Source organism: Gymnoscopelus microlampas (assembly GCF_963454915.1).
Source record: "Gymnoscopelus microlampas genome assembly, chromosome: 9".
NCBI classification, from domain to species: domain Eukaryota; kingdom Metazoa; phylum Chordata; class Actinopteri; order Myctophiformes; family Myctophidae; genus Gymnoscopelus; species Gymnoscopelus microlampas.
This window is the reverse complement of record NC_139946.1, coordinates 52,491,296-52,510,603: the sequence shown is the minus strand read 5'-3', so window position 1 is coordinate 52,510,603 and position 19,308 is coordinate 52,491,296. Positions and strand designations below refer to the sequence as shown.

Genomic DNA, 19,308 nt, shown 5'->3' with positions numbered 1-19,308 from the left:
TTTGTGAAATGTATTTTTGATTCACGTGTTAAGTTACAACAAGTGTTATGTCTTGTATTTTATAGATTGTTTTTAAATTCTCTTTAATATAGCTGACCGAGGTGTTATGTCTTGTATTTTAACGTTAAGGAGATACATTTCAATAAATAAATGTGTGTTTATGAAGGTCAAGGTAAACTTTATTATCACTGAGGGGCATTTTGTTGCACAGCCAGAAGGAAATGCTGCATGATCAACATCAACAACAAACAGTTCACAAAAGAAACAGAACATATGAAACATGAAATATTTGTTAATCAGAAAATGTTATATGGTGTAAATATATCTATTTGTCTTTGTACCACCTATTCTCCCCTCATTCCACCAACATATATTTTCAATTTCCTTTCATCATTCATTTCTTTTCAATATAACATTTCCTTCAATAATTAACCTTTATCGGACTTAACTGTGTGTTTCTCTGACTAGTTAAATGTCGCTGTCAGGCAGAAACCTCTATATCTCCATAATTATTTTAATTGTTTTGTTTATTAACGCCCTACTTGATCATACTACAGCGTCACACAAAAGCATCAAAAGTTGCGGATCCGCAAGCTCAAGCTTGTAGATCTGCTACTTTTGATGCTGAAATGTAACGGTTTTGGACATTTCCACCCGACAGGTACTTCATTCATCAGTCAGTCAGTCAAAAAAGATAACGATGGTTATTTACAGGATTGTATGCATTATATTAGATAGTAATTTTAATTTAAGATGATGGGCAAATATAAATAGTGTTTTCTTTTCCTTTCTGTGGTTGTATGCACAGTATGTGTGCTTGAAAATAATATTTTTTGAAGACTGAAGAATAACAAATTCTACTTTAGGCTAAACATTTACTGATAAAAGTTCAAACTAATGCTGTGCACATCATCCAACATTACAACAGAGTCAAAACATTATGAACAGACCAGGGTTGAGCTGTACACCCCTGACATTACTTACATACAGTAAAAAGTGGGGGATTTTCTTAACCACTTAAACCCTATATACAAGCCCATCTAAGATGTTTTAACAATAAGTAACAGTAGCAATACAACAATGCAGAAATACTCTGTTAGCCTTCACGTAAAAGTCTGGTATTCAAAATTGAGTAAAAGTAGAAAAGTATTGCCATCAAAGTATACTTAAAGTACTAAATGTAAAAGTTCCCATTATGCAGAATGTCCCATTTCACAAGTTTTTTTCAAAGGTTTAAAATGTGTCAAAATCTTTTGAAAATAGCAGATCTACAAGCTCACAACGTATCATACCACAATGCGTTGTGAGCTTAGATTGGCTATTATCAAAAAGACAAAGTATAAAAAAAGGGGCGTAATTGGTTAATGTAATTTACAAAAAATAAGAATCTAAATCTACAAAATAACTTGTAACTAAAGTTTTCTAATAATTATAGTGATGTAAAAAGTACAATATTTGCCTCTGAGATTTACAATTTACAATTTACAGTTTAGACATTTAGCAGACGCTCTTGTCCAGAGAGACTTAATAAGTTGCTGCTGTCGGGAAGAAACCTCGTGTCACCATATTTCAACTTTACTTCTTTACTACAGTGTCACACAAAAGTAGCAATAATTGTCGATCTACAAGCTCACGAGCTGGTAGATCTGCTAAGTCTGAACCAACCAAAAGTATTCACAAGAACTTGTGATTAAATAATAACCGAATTGGATCCATTGGAACACGGGTTCTATTTTCCATTTCCTGAAAAGCAACTGTTTTGGACACATGAGGTTTCCACCCGACAGTGCCAAAGTGTTTATTGAACTCTGGTCAATAAACAAGGTAAATAATCACATCAATACAGTGCAGAGAGAACCGTGTGGGCCTCTAAGAGACTAGGATACCAGACAAGGGCGCCGATACTGTGGGTGCCTCTGGGCTAAAGCACCCAGGAGAAATGACGAGCACCCATCACAAACTCATCACAAAAAAAAGACAAAGAAAAAACCTCCGATATCTGCACTTCATGGAGTACATATTTTGTACCAAATTAAAAGAATTAACAGCATGAAAGTAACAAAAAAAAACAAAAGGTAACAAACCCGGAAAAAAACACACATTTTCTGGTCGCGCATGCGTTGCGCACCCAATAGCGCGGACATAAATCGGCGCCCCTGATGCCAGATATCCTAGTGGAGTAAAAGTACAAAGTATTGAAAAATGGACAAACGCAAGTAAATTAAAAAATACTGTCCCTCAGAATTATACTGAGTAAATGCACTCAGTAATTCTCTCCCCCACTGCCCGCATCTCCATGTGTGGTGAACTTGTGACGTCATACTCGCTGGTGTGACTCTTTTTGAAGCATTTCCGGCAACGGAGGCGCGAGGCAGAGGCCACCACGTCCCACGGTTCGGTGGAGCGTGGCGGGCGCGGCAGGAAGTCCCAGTTCCGCAGAATGCTGGGGAGGAAGCGAGGACAGCGGGACTGCATCACGTCGACGGCGACGACTACGGCGCCCGCGGCGATGACAAGCGCGGTGAAACCGACGAGGACTTTCCAGCCGGCTAGCGACAGGAGGAACACGGTTCCCGGAATGACCAGGAAACAGAGGAGGAGGTGGAGCAGGGAGAACCAGCGGTATTTGGCCGTGATGTCGCCAAGGCGCTTGGCCAGCCGGACGGGCAGCCGCGTGAACGGGACGGGGTACCACAGCAGGACGCCCACAACGTTGAAGAAGAAATGACAAAGTGCGATCTGAAAAAGAAATTGAACACAAACGCAAAGACAATCACCACCCCAGCCACAATCTGTTCATGCTGTTAGCAAACCGTGGCACATGCAGGCAATAATACCACAGCATCAAATACCAAACAGACTATGGGACAGTTTCCACAGCCAGGCTTTCAGACTGCTGAACAGGCACAGAGCCTTGTTACCAGACGCTCCTATTACACTGGCAATATCACTATCTCTCTCTTTCTGTATGGTGAAGGATGTTTTGTGCTTATATACTGTACAGAGGTGAAATTCATATTTAGTGTATGGTTTTCAGCTCAGTATTTCTTTTTCTCTTCCAATCCAATCCAATCCACTTTATTTATAGAGCACATTTAAAACAACAGCGTTGAACCAAAGTGTAAAATATACAAGAGCAAAACTATAGACAATAAACAGGACATCATATAGACACAATGCCTAGTGGAAACAGCAACTCTCAGTCTGAATTTTCGAACGCCAAGGAGAACAAGTGAGTTTTCAAACGGGATTTAAACACAGGCAGGGTTTGAGACGCTCTAACGTGGGGTGGAAGCTCGTTCCACAGTTTGGGCGCCATAAGGCGGAATATGATCTATCTCCCCGGGTTTTCAGTTTTGTTGGTGGGACCTTAATAAGTGACTGGTCAGTAGCCCTCAAGACCCTTGTAGAGTTATTGGGAGATAGAAGCTCCGATATGTACAAGGGTGCCAACCCATTTAGAGACTTATACAAACATTATCGTCTTAAACTGAATCCTGTAATGAACAGGGAGCCAGTGTAGGGAGGCAAGACTCGGGGAGATGTGATCATACTTCCGTGCCCCTGTTAAGAGGCGAGCAGCCGCGTTTTGGACTAACTGTAGTCGTGACAAGCAGGCTTGGCTAACGCCAACATACATAAAGTGCATCACAGTAGTCAAGTCGGGTTGAGATAAAAGCATGGATAAGACGTTCAAAATCAGAAACGGTTACAGCAGACTTGACTTTGGCTAAAAGCCTCAGCTGATAAAAGCATTTCATTAAAATTAAGGAAGTTTAGGGCCATCCATGCTTTTATGTCCTTCAGACTTTTATGTCCTCTTGCCTTGCAATTTATTTATGCATTAACCTTGTTTGTTGAACTGTATTTTATCTTATTTTTTATGTTCTGTGTAAACTGTTTTTTTTTGCTTTTTGAATGTTTGTATATTGTTCTTGTGTGGACCCAGAAGAATAGCTGTTGCCATCTGTCACAGCTAATGGGGATCCTAAATAAACTCAAACGTATATGACAGTGAGACATATTTGGAATCTGCTACTAGGTATGTTTCAATAAGAGTCTGAGCTACTCTGGCTTAATTTTTTTAGTACACTTTATGTTTATGTTTGTTACTGTTCTGTTTTGATGTTTGTTATTTTTCTCCTCATTATGTATGTAACTGAAAACCTTTACACCTGCAAACTTGTGATGTGACAATACAGTTGACGTTGGTTCTAAACAAGGTCATCATTATTCATCATTTACCAAAGTAAATATGCAAAAGATACAAGCACAAACATTAGTGAGTGACCTGTAATGCGTGGGCTAATGTTTCTCCAGGGCAGGCCATAGCAGTCAGGATAGCTGTGGCTGTTGAGCCGATGTTTGAGCCCAGAGTCAGAGGATAGGCTCTCTCCAGGCTGATGACACCAGCACCTGATGGGACAAGAAGTTAAGACAGCATTATTTTGTCTGACATTCTTTTAATTAATAACATTGACCCCGATATTGAATCTTGATTCTATATGAACTTGCGGCTAAAACAAAGGTATTCACATCATTGTGAAGGTGCCATGAATAAACATACCGACAAGAGGCATTATGGCTGAGGTGAAGACAGAGCTGCTCTGAAAGATAATGGTCATTCCTGCTCCCACCACAATGGCGATGTAACCCGGGACCCAGCCGAAAGGGAAGGGGAGATCTAGACAAACTAAAACAACACCAGGTGATTAGAACACAGCATGAATGATCTCACTTCTTCTTACCACTGGACCACACCACACTAAAGGGGATTTAAAAAACAACAACATCTGCAGTACCAGTGTTACTTTAACTCTGTAAAGAATGTAAGTAAATTACCATTGAAAGTAACATGGCTGAGCACAGACAGACACTGCTCTTCCCTCTCTTTGGTTAACTTGTTTATGTATTATGTATTATTATTAGGTATTATTTACCTGTGTTGAGCACCTTCTTAATGACCACAGCCCCCTGTCCCTTCAGCATGGAGTTGAGGGTTTTGCAGACCACAATGAAGCCACAGTAGAGGACGAACAACATCAGCGGGAGCAGGATGACTCCCACGGTGAGGTCGGACAGGTTGACGTTGGTGAAGATGTGCACACCTGAGGGAGACATTCAGACACGCGCATATGGAGTAGTCCTGCCTGACGATCATGAGCCTAGCCCTAGCCCGATGCAGTAGCTCAGGGTTTCGAATCTCAGGTGTTACATAGATCAGAGCGGCAACACGTCATCGCTAAAGCCACCAAAGCCTGCTGCCGCCGCCCTGTCATGCTTGCTTGCCTGCCAGCTCACCTCGTCTCCGTGGATCCACACCATCCCCCCCCCGGTCCCTTCGCTTGTTGTGAATAAACGCCTTTTAACTTTGGCCCCTTGCGTTCGATTCTGCTTTTAGGATCAGCAGTCGGCTGTGAGATTGTGGCTGCACAGTTATACTTACATTTCTCAAGGTTTATGGTCTCAGTCACATTGGTTTGGGTCCAGGTCAGGTTGTTCTCCTGCCAACAGGGGACACCGGCAGTGCAGTTCTCCGGGCCTGGGGCTGTCACGTTCATTAGAATCTGGGATGAAAGAATTCAAAACCAAATCTTTGATAGTCCTAAGAAAATATGCAATACTTTTGAGATCAGGCAATGTACCAATGCAACACACAATGACTGACATCTTCCTAATAAACTCCACATAATTAAGCACCTTCTCCAATACAGACAATCAGTGTTGGGTAACGTTACTTTTTAAAGTTAGGGTTAGGTTACAAGATTACTGCCATTAAAAAATAATCTGTTACATTACAGGATTACCCACTGAGAAAAGTAACTCACTAGAATACTTTTGGATTACATTTATACTTTACTGACATCTAAAACCCATTTTTGAACATTTGTTCCATTTATCCTTACACAGTGACACCCTCAGTATTAATTAATACTCAGACGTCTGCATCTGTTATCCCTGCCCCTGTGACGCACTGGACTGGCCATTAGGCTGAGGCGCACCTGTAGACTCCCTTTGTTCCTAATTATAATACTCATAATAATCATAATATTGTGACAACTGCCAGCTATAATCTAGTAGGCTACTGTAAGTTTACATCATAGCCTCTCAACCCCACATACATTTGCGACAACGCGTAATGTCTGTGCGTCGCCAAAAGAACAGACATACAAGCTATCTTTGCGTCATGGCATGTCGACAGCTGTTCTTTTGAGCAGCATAAACAATGAGGCGCGACAGAATATACAACACTAAGCATTTTGGAAACCAAATAAGCCTGTAAAGCCTCAGCCTGCAACATTACGTGGACATGTTTGCTTGTAGCTTACTTTAATGCAGTGAACATGAACGTAGCATTTACCGTCGTGAAGTGTTGGATATTCACCCAGCTGGGTTTAACGAGACAGCAGCGCGAGCGCAACATGAAAATCCGACGTTTCCAAAACGTTGTTATCAGTTATCACAGATGATCCGATCATCTTATAAAAATGTAAGCATATGCCAAGTTAACTGAAGTTATATAGCTGAGCTGAACATATTTGTTTAATTTCGAAGTTTTTATATTTAAACTTTATGATGAAAGGCCACACACAGCAGCTGTTGTGCTGGCCTCTCCATAGACTGCAGGCTGCGCGCACTGGAGATTCTGTTGCGCAAGAGAAGGAAAGGACAACATTGATGTCAGGGACATCTTTTTAAAAACGGATTACCAATTTGAAAACGTAACTAGTAACGAAGTACCATAATTGCTAAACTAACATGTTAGGTTACTCTGTTACCCCAAAAAGTATTCTGTTACAGTAACGCCGTTAATTTTAACACCGTTACCCCCAACACTGCAGACAATACATGTCTATAAACATTAATTTCATCTGCACCGTGTCTGTGATTTTTAACTGATCATTTTGGTGTGAATCTCCTTGCTACACCAGGACCTGTACATACACTGGGAAGAAAAAGAGGTAGCTGGCAAGGGCTTTGGACCCAAATAAAAGTGTAATGACCAGCCTTTTTCATTCAGCTCAGTGTTACAGCTAACATACACAATGGAGAGGCTCAATAACCTGGCAGTTTTGCACTGAGTATGAGCTTGCTAAACAGGACTTTAAAAAGCGATGAAGCCATTAATGAATCCTTACCGTCTCTTCTCTCGTTTTACACCAGACTTTGATCAGACTTTTGTTTCTGGCTTCTGGATCACCAGTGGCAATGTCTCTGATAACTGATTTGTCCAGCTACAGGCAAACACATTAGACATATCAGTAGGGCTTTTGCATTATTTATCACACCGATGTGGTCATTCCACTAACACAGCTCATCCTATAGAATAGATTGTGCCTGTAGACATGGTAGCATCTCTAGAGTCTCTCAGTTATGCTGTGAATGATTGTGTCCGTGATGCTACCTGGATGATGGCGTCGATGAGGGGCTTCGCGATGACATTGAACAGTTCCGGGGCGTTGACTCCACCTTGGATGTTGAAGGAGTCGATCACGAGCTTGGTGAGTTTCTCCAGAAATCCTGTCATCCCCTCGACGGGCAGAAGGACCGCCACAGTCAGCCAGTTGAAGATGGCATTGACAGCGGCATCAGCAAATACCCTGGAAGTCAAAAAGACTTTTATCAAATAACCTGCTTAATGTTATAGGCATCAAGGCAATTATGCTTCTGCACGGTCAAATAGGCCAACATCTAATCTAAGATAAGTGGAACTCATTCAAATGACCACCAGTGAGTCCCGGGACTCACTTAATTGAAAACCTAACAACATCACTGTATTAAATTAGATGTAGTAGATATGTATTAGATATTATATTGATATTATAGCCATTTTATTTTATTAGATATATGATTGTTGTTACCTGGCAATTAGTTGACTTTTGGTGAAAAAGACCGCATATATCGGAATTGGAAATTAAGATTTGGACAATATCGGAATATCGGATATCGGTTAAAAAAGCCAATATCGGACGTCCCTATGGACAATCATTATTATTTACCTGCCCAATAGATTTTGGTCCCCTGCCTGCATCCCCGCCACAATGTAGCTTGTGACCGTGGCTCCAATGTTGATGCCCATGATTATGGGCACCGCTGATTTGACACACAGAACTGCGAATGAGAACAAACCGTATTAACACATCACCAACAATGTCTCTGTGTGTTTGTGTGTAACTGCATAGTGTGGAGTGGGTGTGTTAACTTGTTGCACACACACCTGTGTATAGATGTTGCATGTGAAAACATATCCATTATGTGCAGTGGTGTAAAGTAACACAGCACATTTACTTAAGTACTGTACTTTTTGAGGTACTTTTACTTTACTGGAGTATTTCCAATTTTCAATACTTTTACTTCTACTCCACTACATCTCGGAGGCAAATAATGTACTTTTACTCGACTACAATTATTTGAAAACTTTAGTTACTAGTTACTTTGCAGGTATAAATTATTACATTATGAAACATACATTAACCACTTTAGCCCTATTTTATACCCAGACTATTTGAAAATAGCCGATCTACAAGCTCACAACGCGTCACAACTCATCGCACCGCGACGCGTTGCAAGCTTGTAGATCTGCCATTTTCAAACATTTTAGAACTTTTACTTTTGGTAAATTAAGTTTGATACCAATACCTTTGACACCAATACCTTTGTACTTTTACTCAAGTAAATTTTGAATTCCGGACTTTTACTTGTAACAGAGCACTTCTACATTTACAGCAGATCCACGTGTACGTGCTTACGTCCGGCGGACACCATGCTGACCACCATCGAGGAGGACGGCGTGGAGCTCTGGAATATCACGGTGACCAGCATCCCCATCACGCAGCCGGCCACAGGATTGGACAACACAACGTTGTCCTTGAATATGTCGCCAGCTGCCTTGCCTGCGTGTGTGTGCAACACAAGGAGTCAAAAGACAAAAGAAGGTCAAAAACATGGCAGCGCACCACTCCATACAAACCGTTAGATAATAGCACCTCCACCAGCACTTTGTGTGAGTGAGGGCTACAGGAACAATTTGTGTTACACAAGTATAAACTACTGTAGACAGTGGTGGAAAAAAGTACTCATATTGTATACTTAAGTAAAAGTATCAATACTGCAAAGTAGAAACACTCTGTTGCAAGTAAAAGTCTGGAATTACAAATTTACTTGACTAAAAGTACAAAAGCATTGGTATCAAATTGGACCAAAAGTAGAAAGTACCCATTATGCAGAATGTCCCATCTCATAACAGTTTTCATATAAAATTATGCAAATCTTTTGAAAATTGCCGATCTACAAGCTCATAATGCGACGCATTGTGAGCTTGTAGAATGGCTATTTTCAAATAGCTGTAAGTCGGACCTTGAGACAGTTTTTTCCCCCAAGCCATTAGGGCCAGAACATCATCAATGGCTAATTTAAGAACTGGAACTTGAGAAAGACCGTCTTACACAATAATTATACCTTCTTATACCATAATACTACTGTATAAAGGTTCATTAGCCTACTGCATGTTGATGGAACTGTGTGTGTGACCAAGTGTTACAGACTGTCACGCGGTTGAGACTTTGCCACGTTGTGCCTCATTCATTGTTTGCCTAATCACCCTTGTGTGTATATCCGTTACATTTCAGGAAATGGAAAAGAAAAAGACCCAGTTTTGCAGTGGATCCCATGTGGTTATCATTTAGTCAATCTCAAGCTCTTGTCAATACTTGTTAATAATCACCGGTGAAATATGTTTCTAATTAGTAGATCTACAAGCTCACATCGTATTGCAATGTGATGCATTGTGAGCTTTTGGATCAGCAATTTTTGCTACTTTTGCGTGACACTTGCACAATGTTGCAGAATACAATGAGATACAATGTTTCTGCCTGACAGTGATGTGTTCTCAAGTTCTTTGTTAGCTGTTTCACCTGTATGTTAACTCATTAAGACGCATCTGTGTGTCATTTCTAGATGTCTTTGGGCTATTCAAAAATAGCCCTATTTTGGAAGAAAAAAATACTTGAAAATGTGTGCAAATCTTTGAATATATATATATATATATACACATTTTTAACTCAAATATTTGCTTCTGGGGGTCCCTGGAACAACATATTTTGAGATGGGGGGGTTCACGGACAAATACATATAATATCATTGAGAACCACTGATATTATAGCAACATAATAAAACATTTTCTTTTTTAAACCTTAGGATTCAGAAGCAAAGATTTGAGTTAAAATATTCACTTTAAAATATATATATATATATATTCAAAGATTTGCACACATTTTCACAATTTTTCAAAAATAGCAGATCTACAAGCTCATAGTGCAGCACTCGGTGCCGCGCTATGAGCTTGTAGATCTGCTATTTTTGAATAGCCCAAAGAAATCTAAAAATGACACACAGATGTGTTCCCGGTCTGAATGGGTTGAACACCAGGGGTTATGATCACCACCTGCCTTGCAGTCCTGCGTTTGGGTTCTCTATCGTGTCATGACTATTTCTCCACCCTACGTATTACATATCATTGCTGTTGGGCAGAAACCTCATATCTCCACATTTCAACGCTGTACATTACAACCCGTTGTGAGCTTGTAGATCTATTTTTCTTCTTTTTTCTTTTACGTAAAAGTGGTTACGTGTGTCTGTGGGTTTTATGAATACTTTACTGAAGTATTTCCAATTTGCAATACTTTTATTTCTACTCCACTACATCTCAGAGGCAAATATTGTACTTTTACTCCACTACAATTATTTGAAAAATGTAGTTACTAGTTACTTTGTAGATTTTGATTATTATTACAAAACATACATTAACCACTTCAGCCCTATGTACATTTCGGCCATTTGAAAATAGCCGATCTACAAGCTCACAATGCGTCGCGATGCGACACACTGTGAGCTTGTAGATCTGCTATTTTCAAAAGATTTTAAGACACCTTTTTTTAAACATTTGTGAAATGAGACATTCTGTATAATGAGTATACTTTCTACTTTTGGTATAAATACATTTTGATACCAATACTTTTGTACGTTTACTCAAGTATTTTTTTTATACAGGACGTTTACTTGTAACAGAGTATTTCTACATTGCAGTATTGATTCTTTTACTTAAGTAAAACATTTTAGTACTTTTTCCACCACTGCCTGACATATGTAGTGGGGTACTGTAGAGTCTCTTCACTCAGCAAACCTGTGTTACAATGTAAGCTTCTGCTCTGACGACACCAGCATGTGACACGCTGATAAAAATGCTTCTGTAATCATTGTGTGAAGGCCACATACAGAGAAATAGTGTTGAATGCATGTGAAACAAGTAACACATGAGACAAAATACACAAATTCACGATGTGCCTGTCATTCACTCTTAACATAAATGAAATAAAAGTATAATAAGCATTCTTCAGGTGCGGGTAGATTCTCTATTTGGACATTATAGTCTATAATCAGAAATTATTCACTAAATAATTTGCGGGCCAGATATCATTGCTGGCGGGCCAGTTGCCTCACTGGACCATAGCAAATGTGTGGCCATAAAAATGGCTCAACAATCCTTATCAAATGATAACATCTGCTTTCTGTGTTAGGGTTAGGGCTCACGCTGTGTGGATCTAATTCAGTGATGCATTGTTACCTCCGATCAGCTGGAAAGCGATGCTCAAGAGGTGCAGAGAACACACGATTATGTAGAAATCGGCCATCAGCAGGGACAGCTTGGTTATAGCCTTGAGGACTTTCAAGACCTTCCACTTGGTGTCCAGTTCTGTTCAAGCACCAAAAAGAACTCAATCAGCAACGGGTTGTTTTCCCGCAAAAATAGCCGAATCTACAAGCTCAGTGAACTTGTAGACGGGCTATTTTCGGCGAGCGACATCATCATTTGATGGAGTATGAATCAAGCATTATTGCACAATGGGAACAGAGGCATTCTCTCACCTGACCACTTGGGCCCCGTGTTCTCTAGCCGGGGCAGATCCCTGGGGCCACCATTCATATCTACTGGGCCCTCCTGTGTGAGGTCCACTGATGGTAGAATGACCGGGTCTTTGGGCAGTAATGGAGGATAGAGATTTGAGAGAGGAATTTGGTACCATTTATTTTTAGTTATGCTGCAGGACCACGTTGGAAACAAGTGTTTCATTATGCTTTAACGTGTTAGCTGGGTTTAAGTTATATTGTGATTTTACTTGTATATCTTTTACCAAAATTAAATTAAAATAAAATAAAACACCAGCACAGATTGTGAAGATATAAGGATTGTCAAAGGAAATGGACTTACCTAGATTGGGGGAGGAATCAACCTCAAGTCCAGGCTGAACAGCCATGCTGCATAAACAGAAAACAGAATGAAGATAAGTTCATTAATATCAATACTGACGTTGTGTTTAGTCTCGTGAAATTGCATAGGAGGACTGTTCTCCACAGAACTGCCTTTCTATCGCTCAATAGGGGCCAAAAAAAAACAAAGAAATGCAGAAGACATGTGATTATAAACCATATTCAAAACTCCAGACTAGTGGCATCAATTCAGCAAAAGCTGAGGGCATCAACTACATCAACTCATTTCCAACATTATCAAATGACTGCATCATCACATTTAAACATCTTCAACTACAAGTTTCCAAGATCACTGCATCAAAAGTCATCAACAAACTATACTATAAAAACTGGTCAAACATTGGCCAAATTGTCAAATAAGATACTGCTCGAAGAAATGTAGGGAACACTTTGATCCCTTCATTATTTTTAGTTTTCATGAACTGTGTACATACTGCTAACAAAAACTGCTCAAAAGAATTAAGGGATCAAAACCCCCAGTTCAAATATGATCATTTTGGTGGTCGCGGCTGAATATGTTGAGAACCACACTATAGCCTGTGCACAATTCAGCACCCTGGACAGCGTAAGGGTCCGAGAGAAATCGCCAATATAAAGTTATTTTACTGTGGAGATCTTTCTTTTTCTAATATAGATAAACCTTTATTGATCCCGCGTGGGAAATACATGGTTGCCAGAGCCAACGCTGCAGTTTAGAAGAACAGACACAGAAAGAAAGAAAGTAAAAAAAACGATATCAACACAAGTCGCAACTCGCAACAATAGGCCTATTAGCAACAGTTAGGCTAGTTCTATTCATTACTGAGGGCCACGTGCTGTCTCAACGAGTAACTTAATAGATTTCGACCGATTCCATTGATATGCAGCCATTGAGCCATATCAGACAGGGAATCAGATATTAATGCCAGAACAGACCACAGTAACAGTAGGATAACTTTTCATTCGTTTCATTTGATGCAATTGAGATTGGTAGGTATAAGCTTTCTATACCCAATTAGTATTAGACAATAGTAGTAAAAGCATACATGCATGCACTCCCGAAGTGGGAAATCTAGCTCTGGCCCATAGCGTTAGAAGGAGTTCTCCTTAACCGCTATGTTACTTTAGAGCCGTTGCCCGCACGCGGTAGAACCGCCTCTCGTCTGTAGTACAAAATACAACATAGGCCTACACTTTCGCTACTCACCAAAACAAAGACGGTTTTAACATGTGTAAAGCCTACTTTCCTTAGTGGGAACACTCGGAGCCCCCCAACCTCACGTCTAAAATACACTTTTAGACCAGAAAAGAAAATATTTCACCGGATGGAACATCGTTTTAGTTGCTCCACTGCGCCCCCTACAGAACTTGTCAATAGAATAATCCCATTGACCAGATCTGTAGGGGGCGCAATGAAATAACTAAAAAAAAAATCCATCGGGTGGAGTATTTTCTTTTCTGTACAAAAAGTGTATTTTAGACGTGAGATGGGGGGCTCCGAGTGTTCCCACTGAAGAAAGTAGGCTTTCAACATCTTAAAACCGTCTTTGTTTGGGCTGAAAAGTAACATAGCGTTAAGGAGAACTCCTTCTAACGCGATGGACCACAGCTATATGGGAAATCCTCCTATGTCCTCCCAATATAAATATCCAGAGGACTGCAGTTGATTTCCAAACGTTATAACATCATTCAATCTATCATTAGCAGCGTATATGACATGATATGATATGGACAGATCGTCGTGATGGCAGTCAATGAACACGTACCTGTTGTGTAGCCTACCTGTAGCGCCTATACAGTCAGGAGCCTTATAACGGTGGATAGAGGCGCCTACCTGCGCGTCCTGCGTTCCTCCTAGTCCGTCCACATACATGTGACCTCCCAGGAAGTGCATCCAAAAAGTACTCACATTTCTTACTTAAGTAAAAGTATGAATTCTGCGATGTAGAAATACTCTGTTACAAGTAAAAGTGCGGAATTCAATAATTTACTTGAGTAAAAGTACAATCAAAATTACTTACAGTACCGGAAAGTACTCAATATGCAGAATGTCCCATTTCACAAGTTTAAAATGTGTAAAAAAAAATCTGTCTGGCCGAAATTGTAGAGTGGGTAATGTATGTTTAGTGATAATAATCAAAATCTACAAAGTAACGAGTAGCCTAACGTTTTCAAAAAATTGGACTGTGTTAGGGAGGTGCACTGTGCACACCTCTCTCAATAGTGGGCTTAAAACAATTTGTGGACCTCCAAATGTAAGAATAATTAGCTTTTGAATTTAAGTCATGTTTTGTTGTTTTTGTCAGGTACATTTCTTTGTTCCACTGCATTTGATACAGATTTTTTTTGTCTTTATTTTTTGAAAAGGAAAATGTGACAGCAATAACAATATGAGGGGAGGGATGGGAAAAGGGAGAAAATGAAAAAATACAAAATGTCTAACTGATTTCATGTAAAAACTGTGAAGCTAATAAAGATATTTGTTTAAAAAAAAAAGAATGATTAGCTTTTAACCTTACATTTCACCAAAGTTTGGCACCTTAATATTGATATAGCTATCTCAGTTCAGTTTGTGGGAAATGTGATCATGATATAATATAATATAGCCTACTTTACAACTAGGCCTACTATACAACTATAACATATATTATACTGATACTACTATTAGTCTGCACAGTATGTAGGCATACTCACTGTATATAAAGTCAGTGTGCAACAGAGAACTTACTGAAGTCAGATCAGAAATGAATCAGTGCCTTGATAAAGCTGACCTCTGCTGGTTGCAATGGAGAACTACAGTTACTGTAGGTTATTCTTATTTTGATCAAAGATTGTTAATATAGAAAGATATACCAACCAACTGGAGGGACTAGTAAACAAATCCAATGGTCTCCTTGCTTCTCCCCCTCTTGCTTCTCCTCTCTTATGGGGACAGAGCATAGAGTTAAAACTAAGGGACAGAGCCCTCTCGTCTGTCAGACTGCAGATGGACCATCTCCCCAAATCTCGCAGGTCGATAAAAGTTGATTTTCTTCTCCTAATAGGCTCTATGCACAGCAGCCATATTATCACTTCTTTCACAGGTGTTACCAATGATACTAATGAAGGCTCTGTTCCATTTAGTCTAGCACAGAGGTTTGCACGACCCCCACAACTCTGAGAGTGTACAAATGGAACCAAATGGACCCTTACGGGTCCATTTGGTTCCATTTGTACACTCCCCTCAGAGTTACACACCTGTAAGGGGCCATTTGGAAGCCCATGCCATGAGGGTCCCTGACTCCCTGGACCCCAACTGTAGACCCACTGGTGTAACAGAGTGTTTCCAGTGGGCCAACATGCACAATATCAGCACAATATCAGCACCCTGACTCTGTTTGACCAGAATGGAACAGAGCCTTCATTAGTATCATTGGCAACACCTGTGAATGTCTTCATAAATAATATGGCTGCTGTGAAGAGCCTATTTGTATCTCTAATGCGGACAGACACCTTGTGGTTATGGCAAGCCGTTTTAACATTTAATCGAACCATGCTCCTATCTGTAATATATGTTTTAGATAGCCAAAAACACGTTTCTCCTAGTCAAAACTGTATTCTCACTAGTCATAATTGTAATTAAAGATATCCATAATGCCATTCTTACTAGTATAAATTGTATTTCAAGATATCTATAATTTGATTTCTCCTAGTCAAGATTCTATTTCAGATATCTTAAAATCCGTAAAAAAATACAAGTGGCTGTTTTAACATGTAATAGCTAGACTGAATATGTATACTAGATATCTATAATTCAGTTCTTCCTAGTCAAAACTAACGTTTCGGATATCCATAATGACATTCCTCCTAGGAGGAACTGTCATTTGAGATATCCGAAACGTCATTCTTCCTAGGAGGAATGACGTCACTTTTCCCATTCATGTGTATTGGGCTTTTAGTGTCGGATATCCGTAACTGCATTCTGGATATCTAAAACCAACATTCTGGATATATGCAATAGAATTCTTACTAGGAGGATGTACTCTTTCAGATATCTACAATGCAGTTCTTACTAAGACAAACTACCATTTTAGATATCCAAAACTACGTCATTTTAGATATCCATAACTACGTCATTTAAAGGGGGGGCGAGCCTTATTGTACAGTTTTCTCTCTTTTCATTCTTTTAATCATCCATTTTTAGCGGTGCCAACCGCTCTATATCTGACTTTGTCTGTGTGTCCGTGTGTCCGGGTGTCCGTGTGTCTGTCCGGGTGTGTGTCTGTCCAATAAACAAACATTGATGACAACATCAATACGGGGCTCATCAAAGGCACCGCTTCCTTCACACAGGGTGTGATTTTTGAGTGGTGCCAACCACTCCTACATTTGACTTTGTCCGTGTGTCCGTATGTCCGTCCGTCCGTGTGTCCGTCCGTCCGTATATTTGAGCACGGCTGATTGGTCAAGCTTCACGTGACACGTGACAATATGTTGTCACGTGTCACGTGACAACATATTGTTGCTGATTGCAACACAAGGATGCAACCAGTTACACTTTCAAAGGCACCACTCTCTTCACACTGGGTGTGATTTTTAGCGTGTGTGTGTGTGTGTGCGCGCGCGCGCATCTGGGCCTATACAAGGTATAACTGGGCCTATAGAAGGTATAACTGGGCCTATAGAAGGTATAACTGGGCCAATAGAAGGTATAACTGAGCCTATAGAATGGGCCAATAGAAGGTATAACTGGGGCCATAGAAGGTGGTGGGTTGGTGAAAGGATGCCACTGTCCCTGGATGCTGGGCTTGTCTGTGTGGAAAGGCTTGTGGATACGGATGATGTCCAGGCCAGACTGATTGGTCAACGTGGCCACAAGCTCCTGAATCTGCTGGGAGGTTTTGTTGTCGATGGGATCCTCCTTCACGTTGCCATTCACTGCAGGGACGTCAAGAAAAAGAAAGCCATACAGAGATGAGTGTGAAAATGCATTAGGACACCAGGGTTAAAGTCACTTTATCAACCGGAGATAGATTTCAACTGACAGAAAATGTCAACAATGCACCATGCTAAATCTCTAGGCCTCATGAAAGCTGGTATTATAGCGCCCCCTACAAAAATGTATGAGTACAAGCAATTTTGTTAGCAAAATAAATTGTGTCGGTTCCAAAAACCAACTGTCATATATATATACATCAACTAAACAACTGCAACAGTTAATCAGTTATGAAAAATAATCAATTAAATGTCATGTGCACCGGAGAGCTCATATTGACAGAGGTGGACAGAGTACTCGACCCCAGTACTTGAGTAAGAGTACTGATACTCCTTGGTTAAATTTACTCCACTACAAGTAAAAGTAGCCCAGTCAAAATGTTACTCGAGTAAGAGTATAAAAGTAATTGCTTTTAAATGTACTTAAGTAATCAAGAGTATGCTTTTAAAAACACGTAAAATACTTAAGTAAAAGTAAAAGTAAATTTCCTTTTTTCACATCAATGAATTGCTGTAATTTTTTTTCACAATAAATGTATAAGACCTTGTAACTCTTGCTTCAGAGAAGTAACTCTGAAACCACCTGCACTGATGTGCTTGCTTGTAGAACCACTACGTTATACAAAGCCTGCAGAAATGCCTATAAAAACATAGAATTGAAATTAATGGGATCGAAAAGGTTGTCCTAGTCATTTTCATGTTTTATTAAACACCAACTCCAACTTCAACTCCAACTTGTTTTTTAATTGTTTTTTATTCTACAGTGCGTTTTTAGCATATATTGTGACGATCCGTAAGGAGCCACCGTTGTTGGTGACAGGTACAGGCAGCTATAATGGGTTGTTATGGGTTTTAATTGATTCATTGATCATGTCATTCACAAAGAGGTCACGTGGTGTTGGTGCTACGTCAGTCAGACAGTGGTAGTAAAGTCAGCTGTTCACCTGCGGTTTTTATCACTGAAATGGAGAGGGGGTGAATGGGGGAAGTCCAACTTTGCTAACCGCACGGTATAGCCTACTATTCACTATGTCATGATGTCGCTAAATGAAATACCTTTTAAACTTTAATACAATGAACAAACTCAGTACCTTGGAACAGTGATTTTAATGACAAGCAGCGCGTCTGGCAAGTAAACTTTCCCCCCGATATAGCCTCTCGGTGACTAATATGTTTGGTAGTCGCCATACATTTGTTAGCAAAGAGTGACACAAAGGAGACGGATTGGAGCCACGGAAGGACACGAAAAATCACACGTTGGACGCGGAGCAAGTGAGCAACGCATGCAAACAAACAAACAAACAAACAATGGAATGACATGCACGCAGGCACGCACGGAGCCGCGGACACACACACACACACACACACACACACACACACACACACACACACACACACACACACACACACACACACACACACACACACACACACCACGGAACGGAGCGTATCACGGAGGACGAGCGGTAACGTAACCCGACCCGTTTTTGGTTCTGCTGTTGACCCATGTTGGTTCGTTTGGAACAGTTTGAGCTGGTTCTGCTGCTGAGTGGAAACTGTCATTGTGGTGTGCGCGGCCCGCCGGGCCAAGCTTTTATTGTGTGTGTGTGTGTGTGTGTGTGTGTGTGTGTGTGTGTGTGTGTGTGTGTGTGTGTGTGAGACAAACGATTAACGTGCGCTGGCTGCTCTCTTTGCGATCGCTGTGGCTGTTTATGTGGCTTTGTATTGGATTCTCACTGACTGTGATCATTTCGTTGTTTATTCAAAATGAGTGGAACAAAAGTTGGTTCACATGTTGGAAGAAAGGACATGGGGAAAAAAGGAGAATAAACCTCACTGAAAAGGCCCTGGCAAATAAAATCGAATCAATCCAAAAGGAACTTAAAAAGAAAGTGGAGGAAACAAAAGCTCTGATAACCTCTATTAAAGAGCTCATGAAAGATGAGAAAAATGTTTCACTGGTTAAAGCACAACTTGATGCCTTGATGAAAGTGTCTGAAAATGACAATGCACTGCATGATTCTTTAA

General features: G+C 40.3%; 1 protein-coding gene across 1 annotated transcript; it reads right to left on the bottom strand.

Annotated features, from left to right (window-relative positions):
- Positions 1-1,662: 1,662 nt before the first annotated feature.
- LOC311051644 (sodium-dependent phosphate transport protein 2B-like) lies at positions 1,663-18,843 on the bottom strand (the record flags this gene model as incomplete). Its single annotated transcript, XM_084066228.1, has 14 exons — positions 1,663-2,739; positions 4,292-4,416; positions 4,568-4,693; positions 4,941-5,108; positions 5,447-5,567; positions 7,140-7,235; positions 7,406-7,601; positions 8,001-8,112; positions 8,751-8,894; positions 11,624-11,752; positions 11,926-12,033; positions 12,269-12,315; positions 17,076-17,223; positions 18,762-18,843. 14 exons carry the CDS (start codon positions 18,841-18,843, stop codon positions 2,245-2,247), a joined length of 2,097 nt encoding a protein of 698 aa, XP_083922354.1. The 3' UTR covers positions 1,663-2,244.
- Positions 18,844-19,308: the final 465 nt, after the last annotated feature.